This window comes from Lepisosteus platostomus, chromosome 20, assembly GCF_059453375.1.
Source record: "Lepisosteus platostomus isolate fLepPlt1 chromosome 20, fLepPlt1.hap1, whole genome shotgun sequence".
Taxonomy (NCBI): domain Eukaryota; kingdom Metazoa; phylum Chordata; class Actinopteri; order Semionotiformes; family Lepisosteidae; genus Lepisosteus; species Lepisosteus platostomus.
The window spans coordinates 6,624,335-6,645,607 of NC_142630.1; the positions used below are offsets into that span (position 1 = coordinate 6,624,335).

Consider the following 21,273-nt stretch of genomic DNA (forward strand, 5'->3'; position numbering starts at 1 on the left):
GGTTAAGACCACAAGTCTCCACGGTGGGAAGAAGCATGAGCAGATGACCTCAAAGAGAGAGATGGGCTGAAGTAGTCCTGTTTTGATTGGTCCATTCGCGTATGGCCTTGGCTGCTGACCTTCTCGTCAGACCTGCGCTACAGCGTTTAAAAAAAAAAAAAGGGTTGCGTTTTTAAAAACAGTTGTAATCGCATGATGTACAGATGTTTTTGGAATCTGGTATCTCTTAAGTGAGGTGAAGCACATGCACATTTCTCACAGTAAATTGTGGTCTCAAAAAACCCCCGGCTCTCTCATGTGACACAGCTGCTGTGGCTGCAGAAGTGCCAGTTCCACCTCGTGGCGGAATGGTTTTGAAGCCATCCGTCATTGTGACAGGCTTAGTGCAATACCTGGAAATGCAACGGAAACGCCCCCCTCCCCCAAGCAACGGCTCGGGTTTATTGCTTGTTAAGCAATACTAATGAAAAAGAGTTACTATGGGGAAAAATCTACCACTACAATGACAATCCTGGCAGAAAAAACATAACAAAAGCCACAAGGATGTAAAATTCCTTCTTTTACTTCCAGGTCTACCACATCCTAAAAACTGATCATGTTCTAACCATTTCAAACTCTTTTCATTAATGAAATTTGATAACACACTTCCTGTAGTCGTGTTTACTACTAATAACTCGGCATATTTAACTAAGATGATTGTGTATGTTCCTGCACTCTACTTCCAGACAAATCTCCTCCACCAACATGAGCCAGTTACCGAACACTGTGGAAAATAAGCAATGAGCTATATCACAAAAAACATCCCAGCTCAGGCCAACTGAGATATGAGTGTTACAGCAGAATGAAACACATACTTTATTTAGTACATTTAGCGCACCCATGGGTAAAAGATACTGCAAAGGGGAACTACTAGAGTCACGGCAAATAACAGAAGAAGCTCCATGTGCACAAATGTTGTGTAACTAGTGTCTTAATTGTGGACAAAGCAGTAGCATGCAGTTTGTTGCGCGTCATTCAGAGTTACGTTCAGTTACACAATTGATTGCCTCGATCTACACCTAGGCTTTACAAAATCCCACAGCCCCACCTGAGATGTGAATACAATTTGTATGAAGAATTAAGAAAGGGTGATTTTGGCAGTATTGAGCAAAGGCTCAGGAGCTGGCGAGAGACCAGCAACTACATCAACTCACTTAAGAACAGAAAACGTACAACATGACCTTAATAAATGATTAGAGAAGCAGCAGACATCTTTTCTGTATAAAAAGTAACATTTATTACTAAGCAAATTGAAAATATACTCTATTATGTAATGAAATATAGTCATTGGTTACATGGATGCCAGTTTATCTGAAAGGGGGTTTACCCTCCGTTTCACAGTGGATATGTCAGGTTCACCTGTGCACCTGCAGGTTTGCTTTTAATGTTTTCAAGTTCACAACTTACTTACAATAACTGTAGATTTTAGCCAGATTTTACTTCTGAACTAAGTAAACTTGTTCTTTAAAAAATATTCTACATCTAAAGTGACTGGGAAATCCCAGATCTAACAAACCGGTGAGAGAGAATATTTGGGCAATTTTATCGTCCATATTCTCTCAACAGTTTGTCACGCAGATAAAAGAAGTGCTCAGGGCAAGGACTGCCTGCTCCACTCTTTGGAAAAAGCGTTTCCAACCATTGGGCGTTGGGAGAGTAGATGAATGGAAGCTGGAAGATCCACATCCCACATCCTCAGGAGATCCAGACTCCTCCTCTCAGCGCAGTGGGAAGGAGAAGACCTTGTTTCCAGACTTGCAGCGGATGTCCTCACAGGGCACTGTGAGCTGGAAGGCACCGTCTTCATATTTGTCAAGGATGGTCTACAGAAAGAATTTCAAGCACTGCCCTTAGTCTTAGGACCTGCGGAAACACAAAACTGGCAGAAAAACTACAATGCAGCCACGATCGCCCTGTAACCTTCCTGTGCCAGTCTTGTCTTCCAATAGTGAAACTCTTAATGCTCTCGGTCTGTGTACAGGCTTCTCCCTCTCCTTCTGTAAGAGCTAGGCAGTCTGCTGTGAGAGGAGTCTGTACCCATCAGGATGCCTGGCAGAACTGCAGGAGCAATGCCACCACACGCACAGGCCAGGCCTGCCCTCAACCTTAACCCCGCCCCCCCTTAAAATCCCCGGCCTTACTCTGGAGCTCCAGAAATGATCTTTCTGTAAAACTGCTGTAAATCTCCATACAAAAATACAGATATGAAGCCAGGTTACCAAAGTAAACGCTAAAAAAACAATGTCGTATACTAGATATTAAGTTAACTTTTGCAGGTTTATCCTGGACAAATATGCTTAAATTGCTAATGACCTGTTCTTTCATCTCAACACACTTCGCCTTTAGCAAGAAGCATGTTGATGTTTCTCTAGAGATGCAGGAAACCATTAATAATGGATAAGAAAGCCTAGTTCCTAGGACACTGGTCCCACATAGGAAGTCTGCCCTTCCAAACAGGGACTGAGCTATATTATCTGGATCAGTGTTGACCCTCTCTAATGTTTAGGTATTACGTTTCTCTTTTTAAGTTTCATTTTAATTTATACAACACCCTCTTTTTACATAACTCCAAGCGTAACTCTTAATGTCCTGCCTAAGTCCAATTGGATAAACAACACCAGGCCCACTTAACTGTGTAAGGTATTCCCCTATCCTAACCTATTACTTTAACTAAAGCACCTGCCTTGTACCACTTATTCAAAGTACAAACCAACTGAGGGTGCAAAGACTACAGCGAGAGGACAAACACACCTCCTTTAGCACCTGGGCTCACTTCACAGTGACAGGGCTTGCTGCTACAGTATGTGCTGAAGAGAGCTCGTATGTGTGCCAATGGGATACCCCTCTCCACTGCATCCTGCACATGAAGTCCGGGCAAGAGGATTACCTGCAGCTCCTGACAGCACATTCCTCTCAGTGTCTCTGTGTAGTCTCCCACGCACCAGGCCAGGCTCACGTGGAACGATGGTTTCTGCCCCAAACAAGTCAAAGCCCAGCTGGATTTACACCTTCACAACTGAATACTAATCTGGTTTTCACAAACGAACAAACATGAGCCAATGAATACTGAATATTGTAAATGTTTCATACAAAAATGACAATAATGACATTTTACACGCTTACATTCATAAAGCAAACACTTGATCTAAGATTGCATCCGTGTTTAGAAAAGTGATGCGCTGTAATATTGCCCTCTTGTGTCCTTTACAAATTACTGCACCCAATTCTCAATTCTCCTTGCACCCTGCCGTCACGACAGAGCTACCTGCAGTAAAAAGTAGGTAAGCCTTATACCTTTTAAATTGCAGAGCAGTATAGATACAGACCGAAGCCGAAAACTATATTCAGGTTTTACGAGCTGCAAAGCTTTGGAACCAAAAGATCTGAAATACTCTGTCACTGTGCTGGGGGGGCTGGGAGAGGTCCTGACCTGGTAGAAGGTGCTGAGGCGGAACTCCTGCAGTGTCCTGTCGATTGCTCTCACCACCTCCAGCAGCTGCGGGTGTCCGGAGGACACCTCCACACCCAGGAAAGTCCTGCAGAAACAGCACCGAGGTCGAGAGAGGTCTGACCAGCAAGACTGCAAGCTCACAATGTACCACCCTATGCACAATTACAATCCAGCAATTTAAAGTCTAATGTGGAAACAGCAAAGATCTCTAACACAACCTTATAAATATTAGGTTCCTCTGGGTTTCATATTGCCGTTTGTCTGAATTACTTGACATGCAAGACCTGATTGTGATAAATCATGTTGCGATCACCACTGACAAGCAGTACCTACCAGTCTGCAAGCTGGAGAATTACCCAGTATCACCGTGAAGTGAACAAGCCCACTTGTTCAAGCGCTGCAGTGGGAGTGAGACAGCCCTTCCTGCTCTCAGGGTTAATTGTCCCTTCCTCCCCCTGTTCACTTTACTGTGTTACCAGCATGCCCATCTCTGGCAAGCTTGAAGGTCGAGAAGTCAAGCATGTGGAGCGTTTCACCAGAAGCCTTCTTCACTCCTCCCCTTTGTGAGGAAACCACATGCAGCCTCCAAAACCAGGGAAGGATTTCCAAGCTACTAGATGGTGATATCATTTTTAACTGTGACTTTAACTGTTCTTTACAACACTGAGTTTCAGTCTTAACACTGCAGTAAATCACAGTCAAGAAAAGCCTGCACGCAGAGGGAAAAGCAGTTGGCTAACCAGAAGACAGGTGTTTAGAACAGGTATTTCAGGTGATCAGAATAATTGCCATATTGTCAGGGGTGCTCACATTAACACAGCAGGTCTCAAGTGAGTCTTGACAGCCCTACCCTTCAAAACAGGCCCTACCTGCTCTTCTCCTGGTTGGTGTAAACATTCACTCTGTCCGCCACGCACATAAACCTGCCAAAAGATTACACGGCAGATCAAGACCTTACATCACGAATATAAAATCCTATCTGTAAGAAAAACATCACTGATTAAGTTAGCTAGGCTGTGTCTGGAGGGCAAGTAGATTTATTTCCAAGTACAGGGCTAAATAACAGGACAGCTGTGAACCATTACCTAGAACTGTTCCAACACTCCTCTGAAACATCCATTATTGATCTGTTTGCTACTTGACAGATTGTGAGCTTTATAGTGAATTACAGGAGAGTTAGAATCAACCGGAGCAATGATGCAGCTCTCACTGTCTAGACCATAGGAACACAGTTACATGGCACACTCAAACCATGGGCAAGAGCAGTCAACCAGAGAAAATCTGGTCACTGTATCGGTGAAGAAACACCTCTCCCTCTTTCTCGGCAGTACACTCAGTCACTGTTGTTATTCCCAATGCATGCTAAACGATCAATTGCTGCACTTATGTTACTTTTTTAATAGTTTTTAAGCCCTGATCATGTCAAGCAGGGCCCTTCTAACCCCATCCCAGGAACACCCACAGAATGGTCCGTTAAGTTAAGACTTACTTCTGGCAGTTTGCAAGCTCTTTCTTGAGAGACAGTACAAAGGGATCTATCCAGTGATGGCGCAGGACAACGGTCTGCGAGAGGCTAATGTGAAACTCGTCCGCTCTCTTCAGCACCACCCCATGACCCTGTGCCGCCCGGGCCAGGACCTCTACCAGCTCCAGGAAGCTCTCGTCTGGGGAGTCTGGATAGAAGAGAACAAAGGCTTCAGGAAACGACCCCTGATACACTGATCCGATGTTTCTGGGATGGTGTTTTGAGTGACAATGACCCATGTGATTAAAGATTAAAACTCAATGAGCAAAGGCTGTCACAGACAACCTACCAGGCATATATCAAGTCACAGAAGAGTCACTGCTGCATTGGCCAACTGGATCTAACCCAGCTTTGGCAGGGCTTGATGAACCAGACTCAATGCCTTGGGCAAATGCAGTCACAGTGGGCTAATAACACAGTCCAGGCTTGAACACAAGCAGCTCTAAATCCTGGGCTCTTAGGAAGCTCTCAAGGAGCCCCTTGATCCGTTTTAACCCCTTTACCCTTCATTTTCAGTGGCACTTGTCAACTATAGAAACGCTTAGCCGAGCCTGAACAGGCCAAGGGCTGGCTGGCTGGCTACTGCATTTCTCCCATCTGTCTTCAGCGGATGTGCCAAGGGTGGGCGTATGAGTGCAAGGAGGAAATAAGAGCATACTCTGAGAGTAGTGCTGGAAAGCTTTTCTTTCCCAGTGCCTGCTGCTTAGACAATGGCAGTAGAGAACCTGACATTGCAGGTGTCATGGCGGATTCGAAGGTCACACAAATGCCAAGGGGAGCGCGAGAGTGGGGGATAAAGTCAGCCTTCCCCCCGGTCCACTTACACGGCAGGTACACGTAGGTGGCCCAGTTCCCGCGCTCGTGGCCGAAAGAGCGCATCCGACCCCCATGCCTGGAGGGATCCGGCAGAGCCTCTTCCTCCGACCCCTTGAACATGTCCAGCACGCTCCCCGGCACGGGCAAACGGGCATGACGTCCAGGGGAGGGCACCTCATCGCTCTCTCCCGGGCGGCGGGGGCCGCGGGCGCCGGACTCCTGCTGCTGGAAGGATCCCGGCTCTCTGGAGGGGGGGGGCAAAGCGGAAGCACTCTCACTGCCGCGGGGCAGCAGACGCAGGCGGCAGTGACGAGGGCGAGGAAGGGCTGCCCGCCGGCAAGCCGCTCCCTTGCTTTTCTGGCCGCAGTGGGGATGACAATAAAACTCACTGCGTGGCGTCACGAGCCAGCTCGGGCTTCCTAACCTGCAGCCCGCTAAAGCCGAGCCACCAGAAACACAACCAAGGCTAAAGCAATGGAACTAGGCCCTAACCCACTCCATTTGTTTTTATCATCTATACCATTCGTAAAGGAGCCGGTAAACTCTGGAATAAATCACACCACTGGTCAGCAGCAGTCTCCGCCGCATGACTACTTGTCATGTAAATGTTTTTGTTGTTAATCCTGCTCAGATCATGTAGTGTATTACAAAAGCGGTAAAACTGACAACTCAAGACGAAGTCTGGCTTTCCTGTCAACGGCATCCTGCTCCATACTGACGAGGTAGAAGCCATTCGTACATTCTGTACCCTTGTATATCTTATTTATCTATTATCTAAACGCCAATCTCCCAGTGAAATAAGAGCAAAAAAAAACCCATTAAAAGGCAGAATGCGGTACGGACCGGATAACGTGTCTCAATAAAAAAAAAATCTAGTTATGTTAAACAGTAATAAGAACAGCACTGCCAAGATCCGAGGCAAATTTGTCACAATAAACTGAATTCCAGAAACACGGCAGTGTACTGCATAGGTGTAGATCTGTGTAAGAAGCTGTGTCAGGACTGTCACACTCAATCGAGTGAAAGTGCGTCCATTCGCCTTCATGACCGTTTAGTGAGTCGCTTTATCCCACTGCTACAATGAATAGCGGTCACACTTCAGGTATCACACCTGAAGAAGGCTCGACACCCTTCTGTATACCTTTTCAGAATGGGTATAAAACTTGACCTGTTCTTTTATAACAGACCGTTCTTAAAACTTGAACCATATTTTAGAAATCGTGTTCAAATCACTTTTACTAATACACACCACAAAACCGTGAACAAAATTAGTAGCACGATTTCGACAACAGGGGTTACTTACAGAGGTGTTGGAGTAAATTTTTGCCGTTTTAAATCTGAAGCGCTATCGTTTAGGAGAGTTTCACTTTTTCGCTTTTTCACAGCTAAGCTGTCCTCCTCTTCTTCTGAGCTGCTGCTATAACCAACCAACATGCCACCGCCGACGAAGGAAAATATCTTAACATCAAATGCGAACTACCAGAAAAAGTCTTAAGCACTTTCAGTCGAATAACAATATTCAAAACTCTTCTCTCATCAAATCATGGATACAGATTCATACTTTTAAAATAAATTCTAACCCAGACACTTCCGCCCCACTGAGCTCCGAAATTGCTCAGGCTTTGAACTTCCCGTGTACCAACACACCCCGCACTAATAGTTCCGCTTGGCGTCCGACGCCGGCCTGTGTATAGGTGTAACACAGGCAGCTGAGCACCTGGTTTTGATGGTACAGACAGCAACACTGATACATAAACACGAAGATATTTCTCGCACATTAAACAATGTGACCACAAGCGTGCTTTATAATATTTTGTGAATTTGTGTTTATTTTCAACCCCCATTTAGCTACAAATTGACAAGGACACCCATGCAATAAATGTCTACTCATTTGTCGTTTAATTATAATAAATGTAAGGATTATCTGAAACGGACAAGCAGATGTCTGTTGTCTGTGATATCACATACTTTCCTTACACTGTTCTATGGATATTGTTGCAGATCAATTGTAGTAAAGGTGACTCTCTGATATCCTCTGGGTTAAAACTCCAGAACTCTGGGCACAGCAAGAGATGGCTCTGTCACGTACAGAGTGTAAATGAGCTTGGGGGACATATAAAAGACCAGAGTCAGACAAACGAAGGTTATGACTTGGGGAGTAGACAGATAAAAAGTAAGAGCGGTACTGAGCTTCCAACCCATGTAGAGCCTTGTGGGTGAGCCTTAGGATTGTGAAGTCGACTCAGAACCTGATAGGAAGCCAGTGCAAGGACTCCAGGACAGGAGTAATGTGATCGCTTGCACGCAACCTGGTCAGGATTCTGGCTGCTGAACTCTAAACATACTGGAGTTTGTTCAGTGTGGATTAAGACACTACAGTAAGTAGGGCATTGAAGTAATCAATTCTAGAAAAGATAGATGTGATGACCAGCTTTTCTGATGTGTGTGAGATAGATATGTAATATCCATGTATGTGTGTATTGGATTTTAATTGGCAATTATTTTATAAAGTTAGGAAGCAGAAGCTGTCTCCAGACGATTGATTCTGCGAAAGATTTTGCAACACGTGGACCAAACGTGTTGACAATCATCCTGAGGCTTCAGATTTCATACATACTGTACCTCGGGTTATCTCGGGGCATGTCTTGTGTAACTATAAACCAGACGGAAGCTTAAACGGCTACTTTGCTCGTAACTAACACTACACGTTTGTGTACGTGTGTGTGTGGGAGAGCCAAACAGAAACGCGTGAGCGCATGGAGACAGGCTTGTGTGTGTTTTTTTCACGTATATGGAAGTATAAAGTCTCCGCATCCTGTGTGTAACTGCTACTGTGCACGCAAGCACTTTGCATACACGCCTCACGATTGCCATTAACTCCTTCGGCACTGGCACCTCACGCTTCTACATGGTGTCGCTTCACAGAGCGTTTGATAGCCCTCAAGCACTTGGTTGCATTTCTGGCGAGGAAACGGGTTCCTTAAAATGTCTTGAACGTCTCAAAAACGTCCCGCGAACCCAGCCGGGCCGTGTGCGCCGCTCAGGGACTCCCCCGGGGCCGGGCTGCCTCAGTTTCCGGTGTGCGCGGTGACGGACAGCATTGACTACTCAGGTTCCCGTACTCGACGTTGTGTTTTTTTTTTTAAGAAGTGGGCTCCTTGAACCGGGAGAGAAAGGCAGGGGGGGGGGGAGTGAAAAAAAAAAAAGGGGGCAACCTCAAGCTTCCGGGGAAATCAAAAGTGCTGGAGACTTCGGCGGAAGAAAATAACGTCTTTTTATTTCGTTCTTCGGAGGAGCTGCGCTTTTGTGGGGAAGCCCTCGCTTTGTGGAGGGAGGGAGGGAGAGAGAGAGGCCTAGACCTGCAGCCGACCCAGCGCCACAGGCCTCGGCTCTGCCCTTCGGCAGCCGCGGCCACCATCCGCTGTTGCAATCGGGCAGAAATCAGGACACGCCGGCCGCCAGGGCGCGCAGACCGAGCGGGCAGGTAATTACCGAGCCGGGCGCCCTGAGAACAGTTGGGTTTTAACGGCGAATTTGCAGCCGGCCGCCACCAACCCCCCTCCCCCGAAATATTACAGAAAGTGACGTGTATGATGTGATTATATTGTATTCGCCGATCGTTAACAGACGGCTTATAGTATTTTTTTTTTGTTCCTGTTCGTTTGAGTAGCAGGATGTGCTGCGTTTAAATTTGCTCGTGTTTTTATTTATTTGGGGGGCTTGTTTGTTTTGTTGTTGTTGTTGTTGTTGTTTTTTTTTTTTACTTCCGAAAACGCCAAATAGGTGGAATTATGTATGCATTTCGAATTGATCATTTTGGTATCGAAAAAGGAAGTTGCACCAGAGAAATTCAAATTGTGCACCAACCCCGTTCGCCTCTTCGAAGGTTCCGGTGTGTACCGATAAGCATCGTCGCTCGGAATTAGGAGCAATAAGCTGCTGTCAGGTCCTTTCCTCGTTGTGACAGCTTGAATCTGGGAATTTGCACAAAGCCGGGAGAAACGGAGGGAATGGACAGTCCGCCGCCGCCGTTTGCTATCGCGAAAGGCTGGAGCACAGCGACACAATATTCTCTGTTCAGTATCGGGTTGGGGGGGTCGTAGTGTCCACGTATGTATCTTTCGTTCCAGGCGGCTTCGAAAAAGGGGGGGTTTGTCCGATTGCCCTTTTCACCCCAATGCTTGAGTCGGTTTTGGTAGAGACAGCGCTCTGACGGACGGACCCTAATGTGTTTTCCGTACATGCGGGGTCTGCCCGTTCCGTTGTTGCTGATCAATCGGGAGGGAGAGAGAGAGAGATCGATCGCCCTCAATGGAAGTCGCTCGGGCAGCGCCGAGGTAGCAGGGCGACAGTTACAAACGCCAGTCTGCCCTGAAACACGAAGCCCAGGTCTTTTGTCAACAAGCCTTGTAAAACATTTTTTCCCCCTTCGGCACACGTGCCCCGGTGCGCGGCACACACTGCCTTGGACGCTCACAGGAAGCACCGCCGCGCCTCAAAAGTTAAAAAATTGTCACCTTTTTGATTTCAGTGATGGTTTTGCATAGGGGCACGGTGAAGGCTGATCACGTACTGTTGTTAACAATCAGACCCCGCTGTGTTCGGGACTTGTTCTAGCTAGCAGAGGGCTTCTGCGTGTGAGATACCCGAGAAGCTTCGCCGAATCTGATTTAACATGTGTTTTAACTTGTCCCTAACAAACGCTCTTTGAAGTTGCACCTAATTGGAAACAAGGATAGAGAGACAAAGCTGTCTTAAGACGTGATTGAGCTCCTTGCCTGTTTCTTTTCATTTCTACCGTAGTAAAACGGCAGCACTGTGTGATTCAGGGAATTAGGAAAGTAAGCAGGGTAAGTTCCCTGCTTTTGCAGAAATGCCTGGTGTTTTACACGAAGTAGTGTTCTGAGCCCCATTCAAAAAAGGACCCTTTCTAAAGGAGCTCTTCTCTCTGGGGTGAAAGGAGAAAATGATGGAGTCCACACACTAATAGGAGTTCAGCAGAAGGGAAGGGAGAATTTTATTGTTGTTTAATTTCATTTGTGTCAGAAATAAAAGGGGTGGTATCGGGTTAATGTCCAAGAACAGGGAGGGTATTAAGTGAAGCAAGGGTGAGCATATTTCAGGCTGTTTAAATAAAGCTCACAGCAGAGTCATACTCCAGTGTGTCAGTACTGGGAGAAACATGGCCTGATGGGGCTCCCCCAGAATAGTGTCGCCTCACTTTCATAAACTGTCAGAATCTGCATGCCATCAGAATGCTGCAGAAGACGAGCTGGACAGTGTCCACTGTGCACTACAAGAGCTCAGGACTGTCCCCTGTCTCTAGATCTGTCCTGTTCAAATCCCTGGTGAGCGTGAGACTTATGTTTTTTTTATACTTTGATTGCATGTGATTTTTGTCCTTGTCATATAAAATCTGAATTAATTAGAAGTGCTTTGTTGCTGCATGTGAGCACAGTACTGGGTTTTCAAAAGCCAAAACCCCTCAGTAAGATGTCCTGTTCATATTGTTGGGTTCAGACACTTATCCAGATTCATAGATGATGCAAAAGCTGAAAAGATGAAAGAAAAGCTCAATGAAGTCATTAACCAGCTATTGCGTTAGTGTACAGGTTCTTCCCACTTTATTGAAGACTAAAGTTCTGCTTTGTTCTTCCTCCTTTCTCCCAAGTTCATGCCATAACTTGAGAAGAATTTTGTTGCCTCTGTTTCTTGGCCTTAAGTGCCTGAATTCAAGCCAACGTCAGCATTCAGTTCAGAGAATTAGGTATTGGGTGTTAACACTGAAGCAGCCCCAAGAGAGATGCAAAGAACACACTACTGACTGGATCTCTTCAAGGGCACAATTCTCCTGCAAAATGCTGACATATTTTGATTTTATTTGGTACAACCTGCAAGTCCCTAGTTCTTTGAAAAACATCCAGGCAACACATTTGATTGTACGATTTTGAGATTTGCACCATAAACGTCCTTAAAGATGAAGTGAACTATAACCACAGCTGCAAATTGTATTTCCTGTGTGTTCTGTGGTTATTAGATCATCACAATTATAGAAGTCCATTTTAAAAAAACATACATTTTGTGTTTAATTAGAGTGCACAAGTACAGTTTAAAAAACTATTTTCTCCCTTGTCAGGTGAATCAGTCATGCGTATCTGCTTGCAGTCCCATGCACATCATGATGAATGAAAACCACCTTTTCATTTGTAGAGCAGTTCCAAAACTCAGTCTCATTTGCCTAAAAATGCCAGTTTTGTGTAACATTTTTCAAATGCACTACTTAAAACCATATGTTAATAAACCGTTTTCAAAATTGAACTTCTCCCTTCCTGCTATTTAAATACAGATTTTAAATGTTAATCAAAAGCACCAGACAGGCACTGTAGTGACAGCAGCCAAAACAAAAAAAGAGTTTGTGCAGTTTTGAAACTCTGTGTAGACCCTTTCCAGGTGAATTTCCCGTGTTGACTTATGATAATAAGATTATTTTGAGAGCTTTGCAGTGTGGTGTCTTTTGAGGGCATTTCTTGAGCTGTAAAATGGGGTTTGTTTTTGCAGCAGCTTTATTTAGATGACCTTCAAGACATGCTTTTGCAACAGCAGATTTTATTCTTTGAGGTACAGCATATATTCTGTACAAATATAGTTCGTCACATTTATTGTGAAGATTTTTACTAAACATGAAATTGGAAAAGCCCTTGCTTGTCACGTTCTTGTTTAACAGTATTGATCCAATAGGCAGATGCCTCATATTTCTCAATCCCTATTAATATCCTGAGCAGTGATGGAGATATATTAAGTCTACAGTGTTCTGTTAGCAGTTTATTTTAAATTTGTGCTTTATCAAGCACTGATATTCAAATTTTTCTCTGTTGGATAAGTGCATACATATAAAAAGCTAGGGTATAATGCAGCAAATATCAAATTATTTACTCCAGTTCATTTTACTGGAAGACCTAAGTGATCAAATTCTTTCAGTTTCAGAGCAAAAAAAAATGTCCATTGCAAAAATAAGAGAGCAGTGAATGTAAAACGTGCATTGCAGTTACGTACTGTTTGGTCTTGAGTTGTGATATGAAAATGCTGCTCTCTACTCCTGCTTGAGCCACAGTCTTTCTGTAGTTCTGGTTGTGTGTTAATCACTTTATCCATAGGGACAATAGATCTCCATCCCAGAGAACATAGTGTATATAACCAAATAGAAGAGACATTTCTGCTGCGCTCTGGAGCTTCTCCTTAGGTAGTAGACTTAGGATCGGTTGAGTGTTGTGGCTGGAATCCAGGCTATGTTGTGTGGAAAGACAGATTTTATTTTTCTGGATCTGCTGTTCTCCACAATAACCAGAGGTGCTGTGCAGGGCTGCATCAGCTGAAAGGCATCATAGTTTTGTACAGAGCAAAGCAGCTGATCTTACCTGGAGGGGTAAATTCTGTCAATATTGACCATTCTTCATTCGGGGCCAGGGCACCAGCTTCAGTGTCTATTGCAAAGCAGATCTGAGTGAGGTGTTGGGGTCACTCTGTGCAAAAGCTGGAAGTCCACATTTCTTCCAGACACAGGAGGGCATTTGAGCTTCCTTGGTAATGAAGACTGCGTGTTTGGTTACCATTATGAATGTGTACTCCAGCAGTAGGATTGGCTGTTGGCGGTAATCTCAACAATGTTGACGCAGGGAAACAGCAGAACAAGGGCCTGCGTGAACAACACGCAACACAAACAGCTTGCGCTGAGGTGCTCCATTCAATGCAGAAGAAAGTAGTGGATGGAGTAACCGGTGGCCAAGGAATACTGCTGTGATTTAACTCTTATAATACTCTTTTCACAGGCAATCCATTTGCGCACTGCTGGTGGTGACTTCACTGAGGAGGATAGCAAAATGTACTGGGCTGCACTGGAACTTCCAATCTTGACTGTTCAGACACAGTGTCTTACCATATAGTTGCACACACAGTTGTGTGTGTGTGTGTTGAAAATCTCTTTTGAGTTTGCGCCGCAAAGAGAAAGCTATCGTTTAGGGTTCCTACAAAGAAGATTAAAGTTAAGGGTTTAATAAAGAAAGTCTTCTTATGAGTCGACGACTTGCCCGTCCACTTTGGCATACCTACCCAGAAGTGAGGGAGTTCAGGAGCTCACCTGTTTGTCAAAGGTTAAAGAGAGGCTGAAGGAAGAAATCCTGAACACCCCCGCCCCACCCACCCCCAGTGGTCTCTGCCGCGATTGGCCCCAGATGATATAACTTGATACAGAACTAACTCGGAAGCTGAATCCCTACACCGGAGTCAGGATGACGGAGGCATGGCAGCAGCATGCTGTGGCCCCTCCCCCCGTCGTTCACACCATCCCCCCCGGAGCGGAGAGCGCGCTGGGCTGCGCCGTCTACGGCATCGTCCTGCAGCCTGACCCCACGCTGCAGCAGCAGCAGCAGCAGCAGCAACAACAGCAGCAGCAGCAGCAGCAGCAGCAGCAACACGCGGCCCAGGCCCAGCAGCCCTCCCTGCAAGTGGGGGAGAGCGTGCACAAGTGCGGAGCCTGCGGCCACGACATCTCGCACTTGGCCAACCCCCATGAGCATCAGTGCATGGTGAACCAGGATCGCTCGTTCCAGTGCACGCAGTGCCTCAAGATCTTCCACCAGGCCACCGACCTCCTGGAGCACCAGTGCGTGCAGGTGGAGCAGAAGCCCTTCGTGTGCGGGGTGTGCAAAATGGGTTTCTCCCTCCTCACGTCTCTGGCTCAGCACCACAACGCCCACAGTAGCAGCAATCCCATGAAGTGCTCCATCTGCGAGAAGACCTACAGGCCTAACTCTGCCGGGGCAGGGAACACCACCCCCACTCCCTCTGCTCCCAACCCCCAGCAGCCCTCAGCGGAGGCCCCCGACCGAGCGGGGACCGTGGTAGGGGCCCCAGCCGGCGCGGGCCCGGGGGGGGTGGTGGTGGGGGCCTCGGCCCAGACTGAATTCGAGGCCACCTCCCCGGACCGGCCTTACAAGTGCTCCATCTGCCAGAAGGGCTTCCGCCACCTCTCGGAGCTGTCGCGGCACGAGCGCGTGCACACCGGGGAGAAGCCGTACAAGTGCGACGCCTGCGACAAGAGCTTCAGCCAGTCCTCCCACCTGGCGCACCACCAGCGCACGCACAGCGCCGAGCGGCCCTACAAGTGCGCCGCCTGCGAGAAGAGCTTCAAGCACCGCTCCCACCTGGTGCGCCACATGTACGCCCACTCCGGCGAGCACCTGTTCAAGTGCAACCTGTGCGAGATGCACTTCAAGGAGTCCTCCGAGCTCCTGCACCACCAGTGCACGCCCGCCGGCGAGCGGCCCTTCCGCTGCGCCACCTGCGGCAAGGGCTTCAAGCGGCCCTCCGACCTGCGGCAGCACGAGCGCACCCACTCGGAGGAGCGCCCCTTCCAGTGCGAGGAGTGCCAGATGAGCTTCAAGCAGCAGTACGCCCTGGTGCGCCACCGCCGCACGCACAAGACCCAGGACCGCCCCTTCAAGTGCAACCTGTGCGACAAGGGCTTCATGCAGCCCTCCCACCTGCTCTATCACCAGCACGTCCACGGCATCGAGAGCCTCTTCAAGTGCGCCTCCTGCCAGAAGGGCTTCAGCCAGTCCGGGGACCTTCTGCGGCACAAGTGCAGCGGCTCGGCGTCCGCCTTGGCCTCGGCCGACCGCCCCTACAAGTGCGACGTCTGCGGGAAGGCCTACAAGAAGTCCTCCACCCTCCAGCGGCACCAGAATTCCCACTGCGCCGAGAAGCCGCTCAAGTGCACCCTGTGCGACCGCCGCTTCCTGTCCTCCTCGGAGTTCGTGCAGCACCGCTGCGACCCGGCCCGCGAGAAGCCCCTCAAGTGCCCGGACTGCGAGAAGCGCTTCAAGTACTCGTCCGACCTGCAGCGGCACCGCCGGGTGCACACGGGGGAGAAGCCCTTCAAGTGCCCCAGCTGCGACAAGGGCTTCAAGCAGCGCGAGCACCTGGCCAAGCACCAGAGCGTGCACGCCCGCGAGGCGCAGTTCAAGTGCGTGTGGTGCGGGGAGCGCTTTGGAGACCTGGGGGCGCTGCAGGAGCACACTGTCCAGCACACCGCCGAGGGGGGGGGGTACTCCGTGCCCCCTTGTATACAGTAACCAGCACAGCCCCCGCCCCCGAGCAGCAGCACTGACACAAGAGTTCGCCGCGTGGCAGTAGACTTGCCATTTCTGCTGACTGATTCCCGCTGGTTCGAACTCGGGGAAGACCTCCCTTTCTGTCCCGAAACGTATTTATTAGGAGGTGGGGCCGCCGTATCTTTTTTTTTTTTTTTAAACTATAAAATCCAAGGGTTTCGGCTGTAGACGTTATAAACCTTTTTCTTTTCTCTGTCAATTAAACACTGGGACCCCCTGCCCCTCCCTGGGTTTTCAGTGGCTTTCCGTTCGGATTTTTTTGTTTTTGTATGCCAATTCACCCACCCACCCGATCCCCCTCTTCTGACCTGTCAGAAAAGAATAAACTCTAAACGTAGCACCCCCCCCATATAAAAATAGACTTATTTATATTTTTGATGGTTATAAAAAAAGGGATGTGGATTGAATTCCCCTGTGGAGCTGCTCTTAGGTCCCTGGGCTGATCTCTGGGACAGCGACAGGAAGAGATCCACCTCGTACCTCTGATCTGCCACTCGTGGTCAGGCTGTGTGACGGGAGCAGCAGGTGGCGCCGGTCGAAGAGCTGGCCTGGAACTTCAGCGGCTGCTCTTGAGCTGCTCTGTGGAAGTCGCTGGCACTGCGATGGGTCTGATTCCGCTGGGGGTTTCCTTCACGGTTGGGTGTGGGGGGGGAGGGGGGGGAGCTTGGCTCTTCCCCTGTGGATCTTAAGGTTCAGTCTTCTGCACCTTGTTGGCTGGGTGGCGCAGGGATGATGTACAGACCGGGCTGTGGATGGGGCCTACAGCTTCCGCGCAGCTTGGGTTCAGCAGCTGGGCGATGCAGGTCATTACTTGGAAAAATCTGGCCTCCCAATTAGAAAAAATGTAAGAATTTTTAATCTCGTCCATGGCATTATTTTCCTGCATTCCAGTCGCAGACTCCCGCTTTGTTTAGCCACTAAAACCCCCTCTCCCTTGGGAATGTGGGTGTGAAAAGGTAGGGTGTTGCCTGCCTCACAACAACAAGCCTCGCGCCTGTATTCTAGTTACATTCCTGTGATCGAGATACCTTTCAGGTTTGAGCAGAGAGGCCCTTTATGTCACCAGCACTGGGACACTGCAGGGACAAGGTGATCAAAGCAAACCGTGCTCAGGACTTGTGTATAAAGCTGTCTCAATGCCTATATGTATATCCCCCAAGCTGTACTTCACAGTTACAGTAGCCACGGTATGCAAAAGGCCCATCCTAAGTGTCTCTGGCTGTGTAATATTGAAAATGTCTGTGCCCCTAGCTGAAGAAACCCTCTAGTTATATCAAATCAATAAAGCTTCACCAGGTTTACCTTACTATGAAAACAATATTACAGTGAGTACCAAATACATTGTTTCAGATTCCAAAGGGATGTGAATCTTAAACTAGTTTTGATGAAAAGACCAAGCATCCTTGCTTTTATTGAGTACACCACGTTTATATCTTCCTTTATTATGTATTGTTCATATACATACAGCTCATCCGATATCTTTCCTGCGAAGCCTGAAACCTGCTTAAGGTTCCCTTGTATTATGTACATAAATAGTATGTATGCTAATATGTTTACCAGTTATGTAGTAGGAAATGCATTGTGCGTGTTTATAAATTGCATTTGCAAATTTGTCTGTAGCTACTTTTTATTAAGTGTAAGTCAGAAATAATGTTGTTTTTAAAAGTTGCAAGAGGAGGACTCTTTCACTTCAGTTGACTACAATAGAATATGCTGTCCCTGAGTCTTGATGACATTCTGTTTTCTTGGTGGTTCTTCTTAAGGTCTCATGTATTAGTTGTTCCTATTATCTGACAAAAAAAAGGCTCGAGTATTAGTTTCAAGAGGTTCCTTTATAATGGTAATTCAGTCTTTGCCTTCTTTTTCTTTTACTGCTTTCCTTGCCAGAACGATAAAATTGATGAGAGTATCCTAACAATGCTGCTTGAAGCATAACTTTGGGAGGGATTGTAATTAGATGTATGATCTAAGATGCACTAAATTTTAATATTTATGCAATTTTAAAAGTATATGAAATCACACATTTTAATCTATATATTTTTATAGCTCTTTTTCTACGAGGTGTTTATATGTTCCTAACAGCCATTCATTTTACTGTGTGGAACTGAACTCGAGTCGGTAGCCAAAATAAAACTTATTTCTTTAGGGGTAGCCGCTCGTTAGTTTGAATGCATACTTCAGCACTGGGTCAGTCCAGGTTTTCAACAGTGTTATCTACGGTAACAGGGTGATAATACATAAATTACTCAATGAGGTCTGGAATTAGCAGCGCTTTACAGTTGTAACACCTTCATGAGCAGAACAGCTTGACAGTGTTGTCTGCAAACAGTGTTGTGGAACCTCTTGAAAGTCTAGTACTCGCTGCAAGCCCATGTAATGAATTACCATGACTTGTGTAGGGGATGATTGTATGAGTTGGGGGGTGTTAACCCTGGCGTCTTGGCTAGATTCCTCTCTGGGCTTGCACAGTCTGGCCCACCTCTATTAGCCTGTGAATTCAGCTGGTGAAGCAGTTTCTCACTTCCTCACCTGATCTGCTGTGAAACAGGGCTGTGGCACAGAATGGCTGCCGCACAGTCCCCAGGTAGGAGCTGTACTTCAGTGTTGGAGAAAGCAGATTTTGGGGTTCCTTGGGATAAGAAGTGCTGTATAAATAAACAGAATAACAGCCATAGTAATACTGTCAGACTGCAGCACTTAAACTGTCTCTCCTAAATATTCAGAACTGATGGATATGAAAGGAGATTTGTCATGTGTCTCTTCCTGCAAGTTTGCATCTTCCTTGATGTGTAGTTGATGATGTGTTCTGGTCATTTGTTTTGCCAGCTATACAGATGTGGGTGATGCTCACAAGGGCATTTGGAAGGACTGTACAAACCCGCATGGATGATGTTGTGTGGAAGAGTTTTAGTGTTGCACGTGGCCTGCAAGAGTAATGCCTGAAGTGGCATTCTTTATAGCTTTGTGCAAGACGTATTTTCTTCCCCAGTGTACCACTTGGAAATAGGCTTTTACAGATCATGCAAGCGCATTGTTTTTCTGTAGTATTATCGGAGCAGAAGATGCAGCAATGAAGAAGAGTAATAGGAATCCATAGGTGCTATCTAGAGGGTAATTAAGTGGGCAGGTTGGCTGGAATCTGAATCTGCAGGTGGCGCATATTGACATCTGCCATGTTACTCTTTACCAGTGCATGGTGAACGGCAGAGGCTGTGATGAAGACACTATCATAGATCTTAAGCACTTCTATTCACCCAGTAGCAGAGTGCTGAACAGTCTTGGCAAACCGGATGCACTTCATATGGTTGGCTCACCGCCACATGGGTGGGAATAATGTAAAAGGTCTGCAGATCCAGCTTCGGTTTCTGTTCTGTGGCAGGAGCTGCTAACATGGAGGAGGTTATATTTTTATTTCCGATCTTGGCCATTTTGTCCAGGAAAGGTATGTATCTTTGTGGGTGATGCAGCGGTCCTTCCTTGTCCTTACGAAGGGGACACTGAGGGGACAGGTGTCCAGACATCGGGCACATGGCTGATAATAGCGCTAGCTTGGAGCCCACAGAACCACAACCACTGAACTCCTGCTCGGGTCTCCTCTGCAGCTTGTCTCTCCTGTGGGTCTCCTTTTCTGATTCTGTACCAAACCTGACATATGGGGTTTGTTAGAAACTCCAAGAATTGGAAACTATGATGGAGAAGAAAATCAAAATTGTGTATATTTGGATGCAAGTTTTTAAGTGCTGTATATCTAATTTTTTAATTGTTCAAGACATATATTCTCATTGGGGGTTTAAGGGCTTTTCAGAGAGAGTGGAAACTGGATTAGGTGAAAGTTACTGAAGTGCAGAGAACTTGTTCAACTTTGACCTGGACAGTATAAGTGACGTTACTCCTCCTCCTGACCTAACCTCTATTTTTCTACCCAGAGCATGCTCAAATTGTTAGTTTATATTGCCCTGTACCTTGTAAATGTGCTTACAAGACCCTTCTCTGCAATGAAATGTGTATTTTCTCCCTTTTTTTCTTTAATTTGTAGTTTGTGAAAGGTGATTAAGATCCTAATGTGTGGCAATGGATGTACATTCAAGCTAAAATATCTGTATGTAGCATTTAATACACAGCACTAACAAATAAACTTTTTTTCATTAATATTGAAAAGAATGTGTATTATTCCAAAAGATGACTTTTACATCTGGTAAGTGTTGGTTTCCAAGAGTTTCTCCTCCAAATCACGTTGTACTGTATCTGGTAAGTATCTGGTAACTAGTGTTTGGTAAGTTAATTGTAGATTCAGTCAAGAATTGTTCTTCAAAATGTTGATTGATGAACAGCAGCAAACCTAACCATGGATGTGCCTGTTCCTAATTCAGCATAAGGTGAAACATTGTTTTTTTCAAATATTTGTGTGTTTTGTTATGCATCTAGAAATTTTCCTGCCAAATATTTTTGACATTCGTGACATTTTATAAGCATGCATCCAAAGATTTTATTTGTGGTGCTTCTTGGGAATGGTGACCTTGTTGCTTTGTGGTGTACTCCGGGTAGCTGCAGACCCCTCTGCCTTGTTCTTGAAAGCACCTCTGTATCCGTTTCCCCATGCCGTGCTCTGGCACAGGATACAATTTGACAAAGACAGGAAAACGCTGGCTATGTAAAAAAAAAACTGCCACTAGTGGTGCAGGCTAGCAAAGATTCTCGTGTTTACAGAAGGCAACATGAAGATCATTAAGGTGTTTTGCTGAAGGTGTTGCACAGCACATTCTGTGTGGAGTCTGCATGCCCTCATTGGATGTGTGTGGGTTTTTTCTAGGTGCACTGGTTTACTCCCTCCTTTCAAAGACTCGCACTGACTGGGTTAATCGGTGTCTCTGCACTGTCCCATTATGTGTTAAAGGTCCCTACTAGTCAGTCTGCTGTGTCTAGCCGGCAAAGGATGTACATTTAATTTTTAAAGTTCATCTATACGTCTAAGGGAGCTTTCAGGACATGATGTCCATTTTTAATTTGAAATTGCTGGAAATCTCACTCCGTTTTCCCACTTGAGACATGGCCTCTTTTCTGCTACTGGCCTACATCTCTTTTTCATGTTGCATCCTACTATCTATATCCCCACTACCACAGCTTGGCTACAGTTGCCCTGCCTCTTGTGGTGCTAATGGTCTCCACTGGCCGTTTGCAAAGTCTGAACTGCCCCCACCGTGGAAGAACGGAAGTGATGGAGAGGAGGGCATTTCGACGCTCATACACACTCGGTTCTACTTTAGCCACCTAAG

General features: G+C 46.5%; 2 protein-coding genes across 5 annotated transcripts; one reads left to right on the plus strand and one right to left on the minus strand.

Annotated features, from left to right (window-relative positions):
• Window positions 1–1,252: 1,252 nt before the first annotated feature.
• On the minus strand, window positions 1,253–7,475 carry usb1 (U6 snRNA biogenesis 1). Of its 3 annotated transcripts, none has more exons than XM_088614527.1 (7): window positions 7,135–7,473; window positions 5,840–6,075; window positions 4,980–5,163; window positions 4,360–4,413; window positions 3,470–3,575; window positions 2,927–3,010; window positions 1,253–1,862 (listed from the first exon to the last, which is right to left on the minus strand). In XM_088614527.1, the coding sequence occupies exons 1-7, from the start codon at window positions 7,263–7,265 to the stop codon at window positions 1,758–1,760; spliced, it is 900 nt and encodes a 299-aa protein (XP_088470653.1). In that variant the 5' UTR covers window positions 7,266–7,473; the 3' UTR covers window positions 1,253–1,757. The 3 variants fall into 3 exon arrangements, with proteins under 3 accessions (XP_088470653.1, XP_088470654.1, XP_088470655.1); XM_088614528.1 differs by having other exon boundaries at window positions 1,701–1,918; window positions 7,135–7,475; XM_088614529.1 differs by lacking the exon at window positions 1,253–1,862 and having other exon boundaries at window positions 2,931–3,067; window positions 7,135–7,475.
• Window positions 7,476–8,707: 1,232 nt separating this feature from the next.
• On the plus strand, window positions 8,708–20,161 carry znf319b (zinc finger protein 319b). Of its 2 annotated transcripts, none has more exons than XM_088614190.1 (2): window positions 8,708–9,315; window positions 13,658–20,161. In XM_088614190.1, the coding sequence occupies exon 2, from the start codon at window positions 14,117–14,119 to the stop codon at window positions 15,959–15,961; it is 1,845 nt and encodes a 614-aa protein (XP_088470316.1). In that variant the 5' UTR covers window positions 8,708–9,315; window positions 13,658–14,116; the 3' UTR covers window positions 15,962–20,161. The 2 variants fall into 2 exon arrangements, with proteins under 2 accessions (XP_088470316.1, XP_088470318.1); XM_088614192.1 differs by lacking the exon at window positions 8,708–9,315 and adding an exon at window positions 9,354–11,179.
• The last annotated feature ends 1,112 nt before the right edge of the window (window positions 20,162–21,273 follow it).

Bases quoted from the DNA above. Each gene is read 5' to 3' on its own strand.
- usb1 (XM_088614527.1), bottom strand. From the start codon at position 7,265: ATGTTGGTTGGTTATAGCAGCAGCTCAGAAGAAGAGGAGGACAGCTTA. The intron at 3,576-4,359 runs GTAGGGCCTGTT...CTGTTTCTGCAG, and splicing joins ACCAACCAGGAGAAGAGCAG to GACTTTCCTGGGTGTGGAGG. The intron at 3,011-3,469 runs GTCAGGACCTCT...TGTTTGGGGCAG, and splicing joins GCCTCAGCACCTTCTACCAG to AAACCATCGTTCCACGTGAG.
- znf319b (XM_088614190.1), top strand. From the start codon at position 14,117: ATGACGGAGGCATGGCAGCAGCATGCTGTGGCCCCTCCCCCCGTCGTT.